The following is a 15,289-nucleotide window of genomic DNA, read 5'->3' on the forward strand; positions in this document are numbered from 1 at the left end:
TATATCATTCCTTATCACTGTGTGGCTATACAGTGCTTTGTTAATTCCTTCATGAGGTGAGGGACATTGAGGTATTTCTGTGTTTGTCTACTATCAATAATACTACTATGAACACTTGTATAAATGTGCTTGTTTGCACTCTTGTTTTTAAGTTCTTTTGGAAATATACCTAGGAGAATTGCTGGTTATTCTATGCTTTACTTTTTGAAAAAGACAACACAATTTTTTTAAAAGCAGCATTATCATTTTTCATTACTAGCAAAGTCAATTTTTCTGCATCTATGTCAAGACATGTTATTTACTTTTTTTTTTTAATCTATCCTAGTAGGTACAAAGTAGATCAATGTGGTTTTGAGATCCATTTCCCTGACTAAAGATCCTGAATGTTTTTTGTTTTTTTTTTCATGCGTTTGTTGGGCATTTATACATCCTCTTCAGAGTATCATCTATTCAAATCCTTTGTCCATTTTTAAATTGAGTTGTCTTTTTCTTGTTAGGTTATAAGAGTTCTTTGTATCTTCTTGATAGTAGATCCTTACAGGTATCTACAAATATATTCTCCCATTCCATGTGTTATCCTGTCTTTCTTGATGGTGTTCTTTGATGTAGAAAAGGTTTTAATTTTGATGATGTTCATTTCATTCATCTTTTCCTTGCTGCTTTTGCACTGGGTCACTTAGCTAAAAGAATCACTGCCAAATACAAAGCCACAATTATTTAGCCCTTCCTTTCTTCTAAGATGTTAGTTCTATTTATTATAGGTTTCTGATTCATTTTGATTTAATTTCTGTATGTGATATAAGGATCCAAATTTTTTTGGAGGGGAGGCACGGAGACATCTAGCTCTTATTTTGTTAATTCGCTAGCATGCCTTTTTCCCCTTTGGAATTAAACTAACTATAGATAATGGCAAAATGGGTGAGGCATGCTTACAGTTTTGTACACTTTAGTTTCTTAAACAATAGAAGTCCACAGACCAATTACATTCAATTTATTGCCTTTCAGCCATTTTGGCCCTACTTTTAAATATTCTTAAAATTACTAACTTCCTATCAATTTGCTGTTAGTAGTTTTTCTATTAAATGGATAAACATGCAATGAAATAAGGTAAAATCTAATTAAAGTAACTGTTTTTAATGAAAAGAAATACTGACAGCTAGATTTTTAAAAGTCACAGTAGAGATAACGTCTAACAAATTGTTTTCAAATGATTATAAATAATTATATTTTGAGGCTTCCCAACAATCTAAGCCCTTCTGAAAAAAAACTTGGTGAATATTTAAACTATTAATCGCTTTTAAATGTCTTGTTGAGCTGGGACTACATCAAATTAAAGAGCTTCTGCACAGCAAAAGAGACAATAACAAAAACAAAGAGAAACCCCACCAACTGGGAGAAAATTTTTGCACACAACACTAATGATAAAGGACTGATCACAAAAATCTGCAAAGAGCTGATGAGACTCAACAACAACAAAGAAAATAATCCAGTCAAAAAATGGACAGAGGAACTAAAAAGAAACTTCTCTGAAGAGGAAATGCGAATGGCCAACAGGCATATGAAAAAATGTTCAACATCACTTGCAATCAGGGAAATGCAAATCAAAACTACCATGAGATACCATCTTACACCAGTGAGAATGGCACATATTAAAAAAACTAGCAACAACAAATGTTGGCGAGGGTGTGGAGAAAAAGGAACTCTCCTGCACTGTTGGTGGGAGTGCAAACTGGTCCAACCACTATGGAGAGCTGTGTGGAGATTTCTGGACCTACTAAACATAGAGCTTCCATATGATCCAGCAATTCCACTCCTAGGTATTTACCCAAAGGACACAGAAACATCAATTCCAAAGAACACCTGCACCCCTATGTTTATAGCAGCACTGTTTACAATAGCTAAGCTTTGGAAACAGCCCAAATGCCCAAAAATAGATGACTGGATCAAGAAGATGTGGTACATATATACCATGGAATATTACTCAGCATTCAAAAAAGATAAACACATGCAATTTGCAGCAACATGGATGACGCTGGAAGGGATCATGCTCAGTGAAATAAGCCAAAAAGACAAAGAAAAATACCGGATGGTCTCACTCATAGCAGGGATCTAGAAAACTTAAATAAGGGACCAGGAAAATGAATAACTATAAGAAAGTGAAAATCAAAATCAACAAAAACTATGAACCAGAGACACTTTTTGGGGGGTGGGGGGCGGGAGAGGAGGGATTGGGGTCAGAATGGGGGGATTGCAATTGTATGGGGAATATAAAAATAAAAAAAAAGAAAAAAAGAAAAAAAGAAAAAAAAGAAAAAAAAAGAAAAAAAATAAATATGATTACAGACTGGGGGAAAAAAAAAAAAAAATGTCTTGTTGATCTCCTCCAGAAAGACGCTATACCACATCTTTAATACTTTTGCCTTTTTTAGGTTTATCTCTACTGCTAACAAGTGTTTTGTCATAAAAGCAAGCAGGAGATATATTTGTATATACTGACTCACTAATTTTTTTGTATGACATTTATCAACTGCAAAGATTTTGTGAAAAAAATTTGAGGGATAAAATCACTATCATGTCCCTTTTATTCATGAAACCAACCTTATCTCTTAAGCTATCAATTTTAAACCATTCCAAAAGTTTGATTCCAACATCCAAAGGACTTTCAAGAAATGTTCTATAAGTTAATAGGAAATCTTCTATATAAGTTGGGTCCACAATGGAATGTTCTTCTATTAAATGCATGATGAGACGCTCAGGTGTTGCCTAAAAAAATGCAAGAAAAGAAAGGATCAGAAAATAAATAAGCAGCTCAGGAACCAAAGAACTCCTATTGATTACTTCCCATTGTGGGCACTCTATCAGACAAGGTCTCGAGTTCTATAGCAGAGAGAATGCAGTTTCTATAGGTTGCAATCTGCCAACAACTAGGCTTTTAGAGAGAAAAGGCAGAGGAAAGGACTATCTATTAACAGTTATGACTGTTTCTATTGGCATTTTATCATACTAGGACCTCTGAGCTTTACTGATTTACCTTGGTGTCCAATTACTGCCATATGTATTTGCATGTAATTACTATTTCAAGATAACAGAAGGAAGACATTAGAGTTCAACTTTAAAAATGTTTTCCTCCAAACTTAATCTTCAAATTTTCTTATTCCCCAGGCTATAGGAACAAATACAAGATACCAAAGTTTACTGTTGCTGTTATTACTGTTATTGTTATTTCCCAGAAGAGAAGCATCTCTTCTTTAGTGTCTCTGTGCTAGTTCACCATCTTGAGAGAAGTCAGTACTAGAGTTTGCACATTGAGAGTTGACTGTCTCCAATTTTTTTAAAAGGAATGTAAATATTTCTATACTGCTCTTTAAGTTTCCAAATCAACACTAATCTTCGCAGTCTTTTCAAAAGTAGGTACACAGAATAGAAATAACACAAATATTAAGCTTGATATAAAAACCCACCATTGCCTATGATATCAAATTTCAACTTGCTGCATCCATCCAATTTCACTGATTTGAAAAATTGTTCAGGAAATATATATCAATACTAACAATCTTCTAAGAATTTATTTTTTTAAAAAAGTATCCACTGTTAACAAGTTACATAAATTATTTCTCTAAATGGAAGTTAGAAGGTTTTTCATATAACCTATTTAAGGGACAAAGCAACATATCAGTCATTTTTATTCTTCCATCATCCAAAAAGCACTTCTAGTCTGAGACCCTTAAGGTGAGTTTATCATTGGGGCCAATCACAATTTAGGTTCATTTAAATATGGCTCATAGGCAATGGATACTTAAGTTAGGGGTGGAAATGATCATCAATTAAAGAAAGGCGATTATTCTTATTGGCTAAGTCACTGAGGAAGGATCTCTGCTAAGATTAAGTCAAAAACTCATAATTTTATTTAACAATGAATCCCACAGCCAGGCAGAGAAATATCACCGAGGTGCTCACTAGTATCCAATAATATGTAATTCTGGGAGACAGAGTTGGCAGGTGAAGAAGATGGCTGGCCTGGTTATACCGACACAGCAAAAGACTGGTTGTATGAACAGATAAGTAAAAAGTACAGAGCATAACAAGAGCCACAGTTGGAGAAGGTATTTACAAGTATAAAAAGGCCAGAGGAAAAACTCAGTAGTTTAGTGGGAGTACTGATATGAATTCATCATTGTCAAAGATAAATGGATTAAAAAGTTACAGGTATGTATGTATTTACAGCAAACACATATGTACATTTCCTAGTTCTGTCTGCTTAGAGGATTAAAAGCTATGACACCTCAGTTGTACGGAATGCAGTTAGTGTTCAGATCTTGGTTTTTGATGCTATTCTCCACTAGAAGGATGCAGGGTACTCTGGAGAAATGGCTACTTTCAGAACTGAAGGAAAGTACAACATGAGCCTGGAACATTAAATTTTTGTTAGATATTAAGGAAGTTCTTAACGAAAGAAAAACAGTCAAAAGGAAAAGAAGTCTCTTGAGAGGGTCCCACTGCCCAAACCAGGAAAAATTTGACCACTGGAATAACACTGATGTTAAGTCCATACTAACATAATTAATGAGTGCGAAGAGAATGTTCATCTTTACAGCAGAATGAAAATAAATCATTTTAGGCAGTAGTCGTCAATGAAAACAAAAACTAGTGGATAGAGGGTTACAGGAGATACTGACACAATCCCAGCACATCTTTTTTCGAACAGTTATCAATTTCCAAGAAAGAAATTGTGACTTTACAATGAAAATACTCGGCAGACAGACACAAACATGATCATCGATCAAGGGTAACTTCACCAGTGGAAGGTCAGATTGACAATGTGTGCTACCTGAAGATACACTGAAAAGAACACATACTTTTGTGGAATTTCTGCCAGGAAAGCATCATAAAAAAACACACGACAGATTCAGTCTGAGGGGAAAACTATGGAATATAAGGTGCATATTCTTTAAAAGTACAGGATTATGAACAGGAGAGACTGTTCTTGGAGTAGATTAAGTTGACATGACAACTGAATTCTACTGTATAACTGGATGAAATCTTAGAGCAGAACGGAAAAAGGGCCACCACTGGGAGAATTAGTGAAAATCTACATAGAGACTGTGGGTTGAATAGTTTTACTTTATCACTACTAATTTATTTCCTCGCTTGAAGTGAGAGTGGTCTATAGTGCTTAAGCAGGGGGTATTCTTGTTGTTAGGGCATACACAATGAAATGTAATATTTAGGAATAACGAGGCATCATATTTGCAGACTGCTCTCAAATATTCAGAAAAAATGATAATGGAGAACACGTAGTAAAAGCTTAGCAGCTGGGTGATCTGAGTCAGGTAGCTCCCCTTACTGTTCTTGCAACTTTCAAGTTTGAAATTGTTTAAAAATAAAGTTATTGGGCCTCCCCAGTGGTGCAGAGCGGTTGAGCGCTGGGCTGCGAAGCTGCCCACAGCCTCTGCTGCGCCGGTTCGATCCCCGGCCACCGGCGAGGGTCCCACATGACGCGCAGACCTGTCCTGCAGTGCCCGCTGCTCCCTTCACCAGTGTCCTCCATCTGTCTGCCTGTCCTGCTCCCCGCTCTGGTGAATTCTCTCACCCTCCCGCGCTTCTGACTGTACCCAGTGCTTGTATAAATAAATAAATCTTAAAAAAAAAAATAAAGTTATCAAAAAACACTAGCCCCGGCCCTCCCTGGTGTGCAGGCAGTTGAGCACAGCGCTGTGAAGCTGTCCACAGGCCTCTGCAGTGCTCTTTTGATCCCCACTGGCCTCAGAGCAACCCATATGGCGAGCAGACCTCTCCAGCCTCGCCTGCTGCTCCCCTCAGCAGTGTATTTCGTCAGTCTGCCTGTTCTGTTCCCCGCTCTGTCTCTGGTGACTCCTCTCAGCCTCCTGCACATCTGTTCTGTATCTGGCTCTTGTATAAATAAAATAAATCTTAACAAAAAAAATTCCCAGAAAAAAAAAACAAAAAACAAAAAACACTAGCCCTCATAAGAAGATAGCTTATAGCATTCCACCAACCAACCATATGTTCTTTTCTACATGTAAAGCTTACAATTAACAGTTTAGGAGAAGAAAAAGACATTGCTGAGGAATTGTCTGACTACTGAGGATGAAAAGATTTGATGTCAGCTTGTCTAATATATGAAATAAGTACTGCATATGAATTAAAAATAACACATTTATTGATTTTTGCAACCAAGACCAGCCTTTAAAAGAAAAAGAACCATGTGTTTATTTATACTCTCTTTCAAATATAATTCCTCTATTTTCCAGCTAGAGATCTTTGAAGTGACAGGGGGCAAAGGAGATTATGGGAGAGACAATGGGATAGGGGTGACAGGGAGTTAAAGAGAAACCAGTATGTGGAATAATACTAGGATTTTAAAGTGATAATGTTTTTTAATTTACCTCATTTAAACCTAATATTGTCCAAATTTTCAGATAAGAAAACTGAGGGTCAAGAGGTGTTAATGTCTACTTTAATGCTAGAGATCCGAAGAGCAATCTACATCTTCATCTGGGATTTCTTGTGCCATTATGGTTGATACTTGCATTTTCTATTTTGTTTCTAAAATACTGCTGTCTTTGAAGAAATTACCTCTTGTTATCAATGAATCATAATATGAGTCTGAGAAGGAAGACCGTGACCAATATCATCTAAAATATCCCACCTACAATGATATTTGACAACAATGTTACCCATCTTTATTAAAACATGTTTAAAAAGACATTAAAAAAGACAAAAGAAACATGTTTACATTAGATTTCAAAATTAGTGATTTATCTTGCACTACTCAAAAAGCACTTCAAAACCCTTTCAGCAAGATGAAAGTTTTATTGTATCAGCCATCAGAATAATCAGTAAAACACATACCTTGATTACAATGTGTCCTTTCCTGGTTCCACTCCGATCCAGTTCACGGTGCTCATGCACCATAACAATTTCTCCCTCTTCCTCAACTTTATGAGTATTTTTCTCCACATGATTTAAAATTCTCCAATAATCTTGCTGGGCTATACAAACAAACTGTCCAAGAACAACATGGGGACAATTAATGAAGCTATAATACATAAATATATCACTACGTACCAAGGCAGAGCACGTAGGTAAGAAATCAAGTGGCATCAGTTTTTTAACCCCTTAATCCTTAATAAAGTCAAAGCAAAATAAATAGTTCACAAAGAGACCAAAGAAGTTAATCCGTTTGAATTCTCATCTAAAAGGAGAAGTGAACATTTACTTCTCTCAAAACTGACACTATGCAAAGAAAACATGAAGCAGGAGTAAGTTAGAAACAAACAACGCAGAAGTTCCTATTTCTTTCCTTCATTTAAAAAGGACTAAACTGCGTAATATCAGAAGTTTAACATATCAATATTTATTGAATATATTGTCTTTTAAAAATTAAGTTTGTTCAATTCCACAAATATTTAATTCACATATAAAATGTGTTTCAGTTTCCTTTATACAAACTGTTAACTTCTGAAACCCCCAAATCAAGCCTTTTATTTTGAGGAAGGAAATACATTCAGCCATTTTAAATCAATGAACCAGAGTACATGATCAAAGAGAACAGCTTACCTGACAATCATCTACTTTAGTCCTTACAACACCGCGCATGTACTGTTTATCCAGAGTTGGATTAATTCCAAAACTATTTCCCATAAAAAGATTTTCAACTTTTCCATCTGGATGACTGATTTCTACAGTGCCATTTAAAATAACATACCATGAGTCAAGCTATAGAAAAAAAGATTTTAAAGACCTTTTAGGAACAGTCATATTAAAAAAATGACTAATTGAAAATTAGAACTTGTGTAATTTTAAAAAGAAAAAGATCTTGTTATATTACTAAATTGTTCACTTATTAAACCATTAAAAAGTGTAGCTTATTCTTTCTTCATTTAGTCATATACTTTGACAGCAGGCATCTGGTTTTTTCACCACTGTAGTGCTGTGTCTAGAGTAGTATTAACTGGCACAAAGCAGGAACACAAAAATTTTAAGAGAATACTGAAATTTGTGGAAGAGAAAGTTTTTTCAAAATCCTATGGTTTATAGAATTGTTAAGTTTCTGTCTTATGTTTGTCTTGTTTTACATTGTTGAAATATTTAGATTAGCCTTTAAAAATATTTCAATAATATACTTGTCCGGTAAACTCTCTTCAGCATATTCCATGTGCCAGAAAACTTCTAGTATATGAAGGGGAAAGGCATATTCATAAATCTATAGGTAAGTCCCCTGCTCTCAAAGGATTTCCATCAAACAACTCTTAAATTACCCAAATACCCTATATATTATATCCTATGGTTATACAGTAAGTTACTTTATAGTAAATAATACCATTACTTATTATTGGGTGTATTTTGATCACATTCAATTTTTATTATAAATATGCTACAATAACTACTTCTTGGCATAGCATTGAGTTTTTATAACATCCAGAGGAATGATATTCGTAAGTAATAACAGCCTAGATATCCATGTTAAATATTTCCAAATGACTTTCTTTAACTATTGTTTATATTCCTATTAGAAGTATATGACAATGTTCACTGATGACATCTCAGGATTATCAGTTTGATGAGAAAAATACTGCAATATTTCCTAAAAACAGTAATACTTTTCAATTCCTCAAATCCTCCCAGTTGCCATCTGACCATTTTTGAACTTGGAATGCTCACATAAATGCCTTACCTGGCATCAGTTCTCTAGGAGGCAAAGGTACCAAAAAATTTTTCTATTCTTTAAATTATAATAATAGATAAGGGCCTCGCTGTGGCAAAGGGGTTAAAGACACAGCGCAATCAAGCTTTCACCAGTGACTGCAGCATGAGTTCGATCCCCAGTGGGCCGAGGAGCTGACCCACATGGCGCAGCAAACCTCTCCTGTCTCACTCGATTCTCCCCTCAGCAGTGTATTTCAGCTAATCTGCTTTTTCTGCTCTCCACGATGTCTCGGTTGAATCCTCTCACCCTCCACAACTATGGCCCACACCCCATTTCTTGTATGCATAAATAAATCTTTTAAAAAAAAGTATAATAGATAAAAGGGATGAGGAGAGTAAATACTAGAAAAACATTTTAAACCACAATTTTAAACCATAATGACATAAACAGTACAATAATTAAGAATTAAAAAGTCTTACAACTTAGTTTGAATCAAATCTGATTGAATATTACTGACTGAACACTGATATTGTGTAATGGTCACTGTTATAAAATAGAACACAAAGGAAAAACAGGTACCTTTTCAGAAATGATAAACACCCCAATTCAGCATTCATTTAAAAATGTATACATTTCAAAAGTGAGAATTTACACAAGTCTATGGAAACTAAATTAGTCTAAAAATTAGCTTCCATACTACATAATGTGCATCATTTATTTGCTAACCTACCTCTTGCCCATCTTCAAGAATAACAGCTCCAGCCTGCTCTACCACTTCAAAAATCATCACTGAACAGAGTTCTCTCCTTACGGACATGGTCATATTTGCAAAAGCAGGGAGCTGATGCATAAACTCCAGTAATTGTTCTATATTAAAAAAAAAGATGGAAATTCTATTATAGAGATCACCAAGGACTATATTCTGAGAGATAAAATCTAGAATTCAATACCCAATTTCCATCATCTTAAGAGTTGAACAAATCAACACAAAAACAAAATAGTAAGTAATTACACTAGGGCTAATAAATGTGAATTCTATACTTCAAGACTGTTCTTGGAAAAAAAGAAAAACCCAGTTATTTAAGGTACGCACCCATACGGTATCCCTAACGTTGACTGTTATAAACCAACATTACCACAATAAAAACAGAATTAACAATAGTAAATCTTTAAAAATCTCATTTCTTGTTACAGAAATTACACGTGTGCATGTGTATGTATTCAGACTCACGTGAAAATACTGGCATACTGAAAGATACCAGAGTTCGACCTCCACAGAAAATGAAGAATTTACACATATTCAAATAAGGCTGGGAAGTTTATCTAATTTTTTTTAGTGTGAGCTGCCACTTACAGTGGTTGAATTTGGTGAGGGCCCTTAACTAAAGCAATAAAAAAAAGTTTAGTGAAAAAAATCTATTATATTGGATTAGAGCCTTTTTTTAATGCTACCAATAAGCGTCAATATATAAATTAGGGATAACAAATGTGAATTCTAATTGAAGATTTGTCAAAGCAACTACAAGGTGGTTTTGCTTAATTTAGTCAACAGATGTTTATCAACGCCTGCATTCACATATTCCCTTGTATATATACAGGAGTAATAAATTTAATATAGGGGAGAAAAAAGTGGTAAGCAAAGGGCCCAGACAGAAATAACTCTAAGTGGTTTCTACCCTACAGATAAGTGGAATTACATTTCAGATTTTAAAAAGCTTTGTGAAAAATAGGATGGGATACAATTCTTTATTAAACATGCATTATCTTCATTGTGATTAAAACTGAAGTGTAAATTGCAGTTTCATAAGTGTATTATATATCATTACAGTAAAAAGGAGTGTTCAAAAGTACTGATCTTTTACTCACATAGATTCTAATAGCATCTTCAAATCTGAATGATAGTATAGATAGCATATAAAAAGGAAATCAAGAATAAAATCTTAACTGAATCAACAATGACTTCAAGTAATCTCTGACTTTAAAGAAAATATTAACATAATTACTATTACCCTACCAGAGCAACCAGTTAAGAAATTACATAAAGGAAAATTCATCAAGTTTTATCCAACATATATATGCTTTTTTTTTTTAAGCTAGTAAAAGTAAACATTTATGTGAAGATTGTAAATTTTTTTAAAAGTGGATACATAGATACTGGACACTGCTATACTATGTTTTAAATGTCTCATAGGCCAGAAGGGGAAAATCACTACATTAAGTCTTTCTTTTATAAATTGGGGCAGCCAATCTCAGAGATGGTCCCAAGAGATCCTTGCTTCTTGATAATCATTTTTCCCCTTCTAAACTATGTCAGGGTTGTGCTGAGGCAAACTGAATTAGGAATAAGTGATAATGTGGGCCTCCTGAGGCCATATCTTAAAAGACGGTGGCATCTGCCTGACTCTCTCTGGGACTACTTGCTTTGGGAAAGTTAACTGTCATATTTTAAGGACATCAAAACAGTTTTTGATGAGGCAAGGAACTCAGGTCTTGTGACAAAAGCCACTCGAACAGACCTAGAAGTAGATCTTCTAGGTCATCCCCATGCAGTCTCAGATGACTGCAACTCCTGCCGATACTCTGAATACAACTTCACCAAAGACCGTGAGCCAGAACCACTTAGAGCTAAACCACTACTTAATTACTGAGAAAATAAATGTGTTGTTTTAAGTGACTACATTTCGGGGTAATTTGTTTTCCAGCAACAGGTAATTAAGCTATAAAATTCTTACTATGAATAGATTGATTTCTTACCAATGTCATCATCAGTTTTGTCTGCAGGTTCTTTTTCAAGACATTCTCGAACAAGATCTCTCCCCTGAAGTGGATCTGTTCTGTCAATCTCTTCATCTTCCTCCTCTTCATCTTCAGAATCAACAGGTCCTTCTGGAAGACGTGTTAAATCTACATCTCCTACCTCACTTTCTGTAGCCTACAGAAAGAAAACTTGATGACTCATCATTTTCATGTTATAAATATGCCAGTGTGAACTGATCAAAATTACCCACCCTAACAAATTTTATAAAAAATTGGGCAATATTTTATATTGTATAAAAAAACAAAATATTTATGGAAGGTTTCACTCTCCCTAAATACAGGCTATCATTCCATAATCTAATATCTATGTGACAAATCTGAGTTAGCAAGTATAAAATGGTCAGGAATCTCAAATATCACTCAATGAATTAATACCATGTCTTCCAACAAACTCTTGTCTTTCTTAAAAATACGAATTTTTTTAAATATGAAGTACAGGATAAAGATATTTTACCAAGCATCATTTTATAAGTACAAATACAGCTTTGGAAATATACTAGTCATACACCCTATAAAGAAACTACTATTTTTTTTATTTAAATATTTCATTTTATATAATTCTTACATCTTTTTTTCATCTTTGCACAATGTATGCATTTTCATTTTGGTTATATTCCCCATACAACTGCACCCGCCCCCCTTATTTTGACTCTAGTCTTTCCTTTTCCCGCCCCTCCTTCCTCCCCCCTCCCCCAGTGTGTCTCTGGTTTATAGTTGCTTGTTGATTTTGATTTTTACTTTGTATTAATTAGTCTTTTTCCTGGTCTCTTATTTAGGTTTTCTAAATTCCTGCTATGAGTGAGACCATTTGTTATTTTTCTTTTTCTTTCTGGCTTATTTCGCTAGCTCCATCCATGTTGCTGCAAACTGCATGTGTTTATCTTTTTGATTGCTGAGTAATATTCCATGGTGTATATGCACCACATCTTCTTGATCCAGTTATATATTTTTTGGCATTTGGGTTGCTTCCATAGCTTAGCTATTGTAAATAGTGCTGCTATAAACACAGGGGTGCAGGTGCCCTTTGGAATTAATGTTTTTTTGCTGGATCATATGGAAGCTCTATGTTTAGTAGGCCAAGAAATCTCCACACAGCTCTCCATAGTGGTTAGACCAGTTTGCTCTCCCACCAGCAGTGCAGGAGAGTTCCTTTTTCTCCACAACCTCGCCAACATTTGTTGTTGCTCGTTTTTTTAATATGTGCCATTCTCACTGGTGTGAGATGGTATCTCATTGTAGTTTTGATTTGCAATTCCCTGATTACAAGTGATGTTGAACATTTTTTCATATGCCTGTTGGCTATTTGCATTTTTTCTTCAGAAAAGTTTCTTTTTAGCTCTTCTGCCCATTTTTTGACTGGATTATTTTCTTTGTTGTTGAGTCTCATCAGCTCTTTATAGATTTTTGTGACCAGTCCTTTATCATTAGTGTTGTGTGCAAAAATGTTCTCCCAGTCAGTGGGGTTTCTCTCTATTTTGGTTATTGTCTCTTTAGCTGTGCAGAAGCTCTTTAATTTGATGTAGTCCCAGCTGTTGATCTTTGCCTTCACTATCACTGCTTTGGGTGATGTGTCTGTAAAGATGTCTTTGAGGTGCATGTCATGTAGTGTTTCATCTATATTTTCTTCTATGTATTTTATGGTTTCAGGTCTTAAGTCTAGTTCTTTAATCCACTTTGAGTTGGTTTTTATGCATGGTGTGAGGTAGTGGTCAAGCTTTATTCTTTTGCATGTAGCGACCCAGTTTTCCCAGCACCATTTATTGAACAAACTTTCTTTGTTCCAGTGCATATTCTTTGCTCTTTTGTCTAAGATTAGTTGACCATAAATCTATAGGTTTATTTCTGGATTTTCTATTCGATTCCATTGGTCTGTGTCTGTTCTTGTTCCAATACCATGCAGTTTTGATGATTATGGCTTTGTAACTACTAGATTTTTAAAAAAGTTAAGGTGCAATTCATAAAAAATGATGAAAATGTCTTTTAGGAGTAAAATTTTCTGGAAGTGGAGTTATCAGGTAATGTTTCTAAATACTACACTGATGCTCAAGCAGCTACAAATTAAGTAAGTTGAATATAACAGAACATCATAAAGCACTAAAATATTAATATGAGAGAAGGTTATATAACTTTGGTCCAAACAATTAGGTCTCATCTCCTATAATGAATATTTACTATTTTATCTGTCCAGAAGAGACAGACAATTCCTTTAGGGAATTGCTATTCCTTTCCAACTTTCTGGATTTTCATAAAATTGGAAAGCATCCTTTCTTTTCTAGTTGCTGAAGTGGAAATATGTGATTCAAATGAGCTTACAGCCACATGGGACTGCCTCTCTGTGGTGGAAAAAAATAGAACCAATAAACAGAGAAAGGGGCAAGAGAATGGAGGAGGAAGACCATAAAAGAGGCAGGTGTAGAAAGCAATAGAAAAATAAAGCATGAAGGACAGAGATTAAAAAACACAGAATGTGAACAGAGAAATCAATGGAAAAGGGACACAGCAATTAAAAAAAACAGCTTGCAGGACAGAGATTAAAAACAGAACATAGCATTTGCAGCAAAGAGCACTAGTGATAGAACAATGGGGCGGGGGATAGGATAAAAGTAAGTAAGGACAACTACAGACCAGTCTTAGCAAACTGAATCCAACAAAGAATCAAAAGGATTATACACCATAACCAAGTGGGATTTATTCCAGGGCTAAAAAGATGGTACAACATCTGAAATCAACACAATTCACCACATCAACAAAAAGAAAATAAAACCTATGATATTATCAATAGATGCTGAGGAAGCATTCATGAAGTTCAGCATCCATTATGATGAAGGTGCTCAATAAACTTGGGATAAAAGGAACATATTTTAACATAATAAAAACCATATATGACAAACCCACAGCTAACATCATTCTCACTGGTGAAAAACTGAAAGCCTTCCCATTAAGATCTACAACAAGACAAGGATGTCCACTCTCACCACTGCTTTCAATGAGCAGTAAGGCAAGAGAAAGACATAAGAGGAATCCAAATTAGGAAAGAAGTAAAGGTATCATTATTTGTAAATGATATAATATACATAAAGAGGGCCTCCCTGGAGGTGCAAGGGGTTAAACACAACACTATGAAACAATCCGCAGCCTCTGCAGCACGAGTTTGATCCCCAGCTGGCCAGGGAGGTGACCCACATGGCACAGCAGATCTCTCCTGGCTTGCCTGCTGCTCTCCTCAGCAGTGTATTTCAGTCAGTCTACGTGTTCTGTTCCCCACTCTGTCTCTGGTGAATCCTCTCACTCACCCACCCCCGCACCTCTGGCATGTACCCCAGCTCTTGTATGCATAAATCTTTAAAATATATATATAAACAGAGAACCCTAAAAAAAATCCACAGAAAAACTAAAAATTAAAAGTTCAGTGAAGTAGCAGGTCACAAAATCAACACACAAAAATCAGTAGAATTTCTATATGCAAGCAATCAATCTGAAGAATTAAGAAAACCATCCCACTTACAATTGTACCAAAAACAATACCTGAGAATAAATCTAACAAAGGAGGTGAAAGAATAAATCTAACAAAGGAACTGAAACCAGTTCTTCCTGGTTATGAAACTTTAGAGTTTAAGTGGAATACATTTCTAATTATTTTTGGAACCACAAACTTGCTAGTGGATTACAATCACTTTTGTAAGATAAAGTTTAATTTAATTATGAAAGCTTTTCCAAAAACCTAGTTTATTTACATACCCTAATATTAACCTATTATAAAACACTGCTAAAAGATACAGAAAAAGTCACACAGATCAGAAG

General features: G+C 35.0%; 1 protein-coding gene across 5 annotated transcripts in view; it reads right to left on the minus strand.

Annotated features, from left to right (window-relative positions):
• The window catches only part of RAPGEF6 (Rap guanine nucleotide exchange factor 6), a gene marked incomplete at both ends in the record, with an annotated part of 190,947 nt that overhangs the window by 69,102 nt on the left and 106,556 nt on the right, over positions 1-15,289 (minus strand). For all 5 annotated transcript variants that reach the window (XM_084252765.1, XM_084252767.1, XM_084252764.1 and 2 more), the window contains 5 exons: positions 2,599-2,763; positions 6,874-7,026; positions 7,582-7,740; positions 9,402-9,538; positions 11,426-11,603. In XM_084252765.1, coding sequence (XP_084108891.1) covers positions 2,599-2,763; positions 6,874-7,026; positions 7,582-7,740; positions 9,402-9,538; positions 11,426-11,603 — 792 coding nt within the window. The remainder of the gene's footprint in view (positions 1-2,598; positions 2,764-6,873; positions 7,027-7,581; positions 7,741-9,401; positions 9,539-11,425; positions 11,604-15,289) is intronic.

This window comes from Talpa europaea (genome assembly GCF_964194135.1).
Source record: "Talpa europaea genome assembly, chromosome: 13".
NCBI lineage: Eukaryota > Metazoa > Chordata > Mammalia > Eulipotyphla > Talpidae > Talpa > Talpa europaea.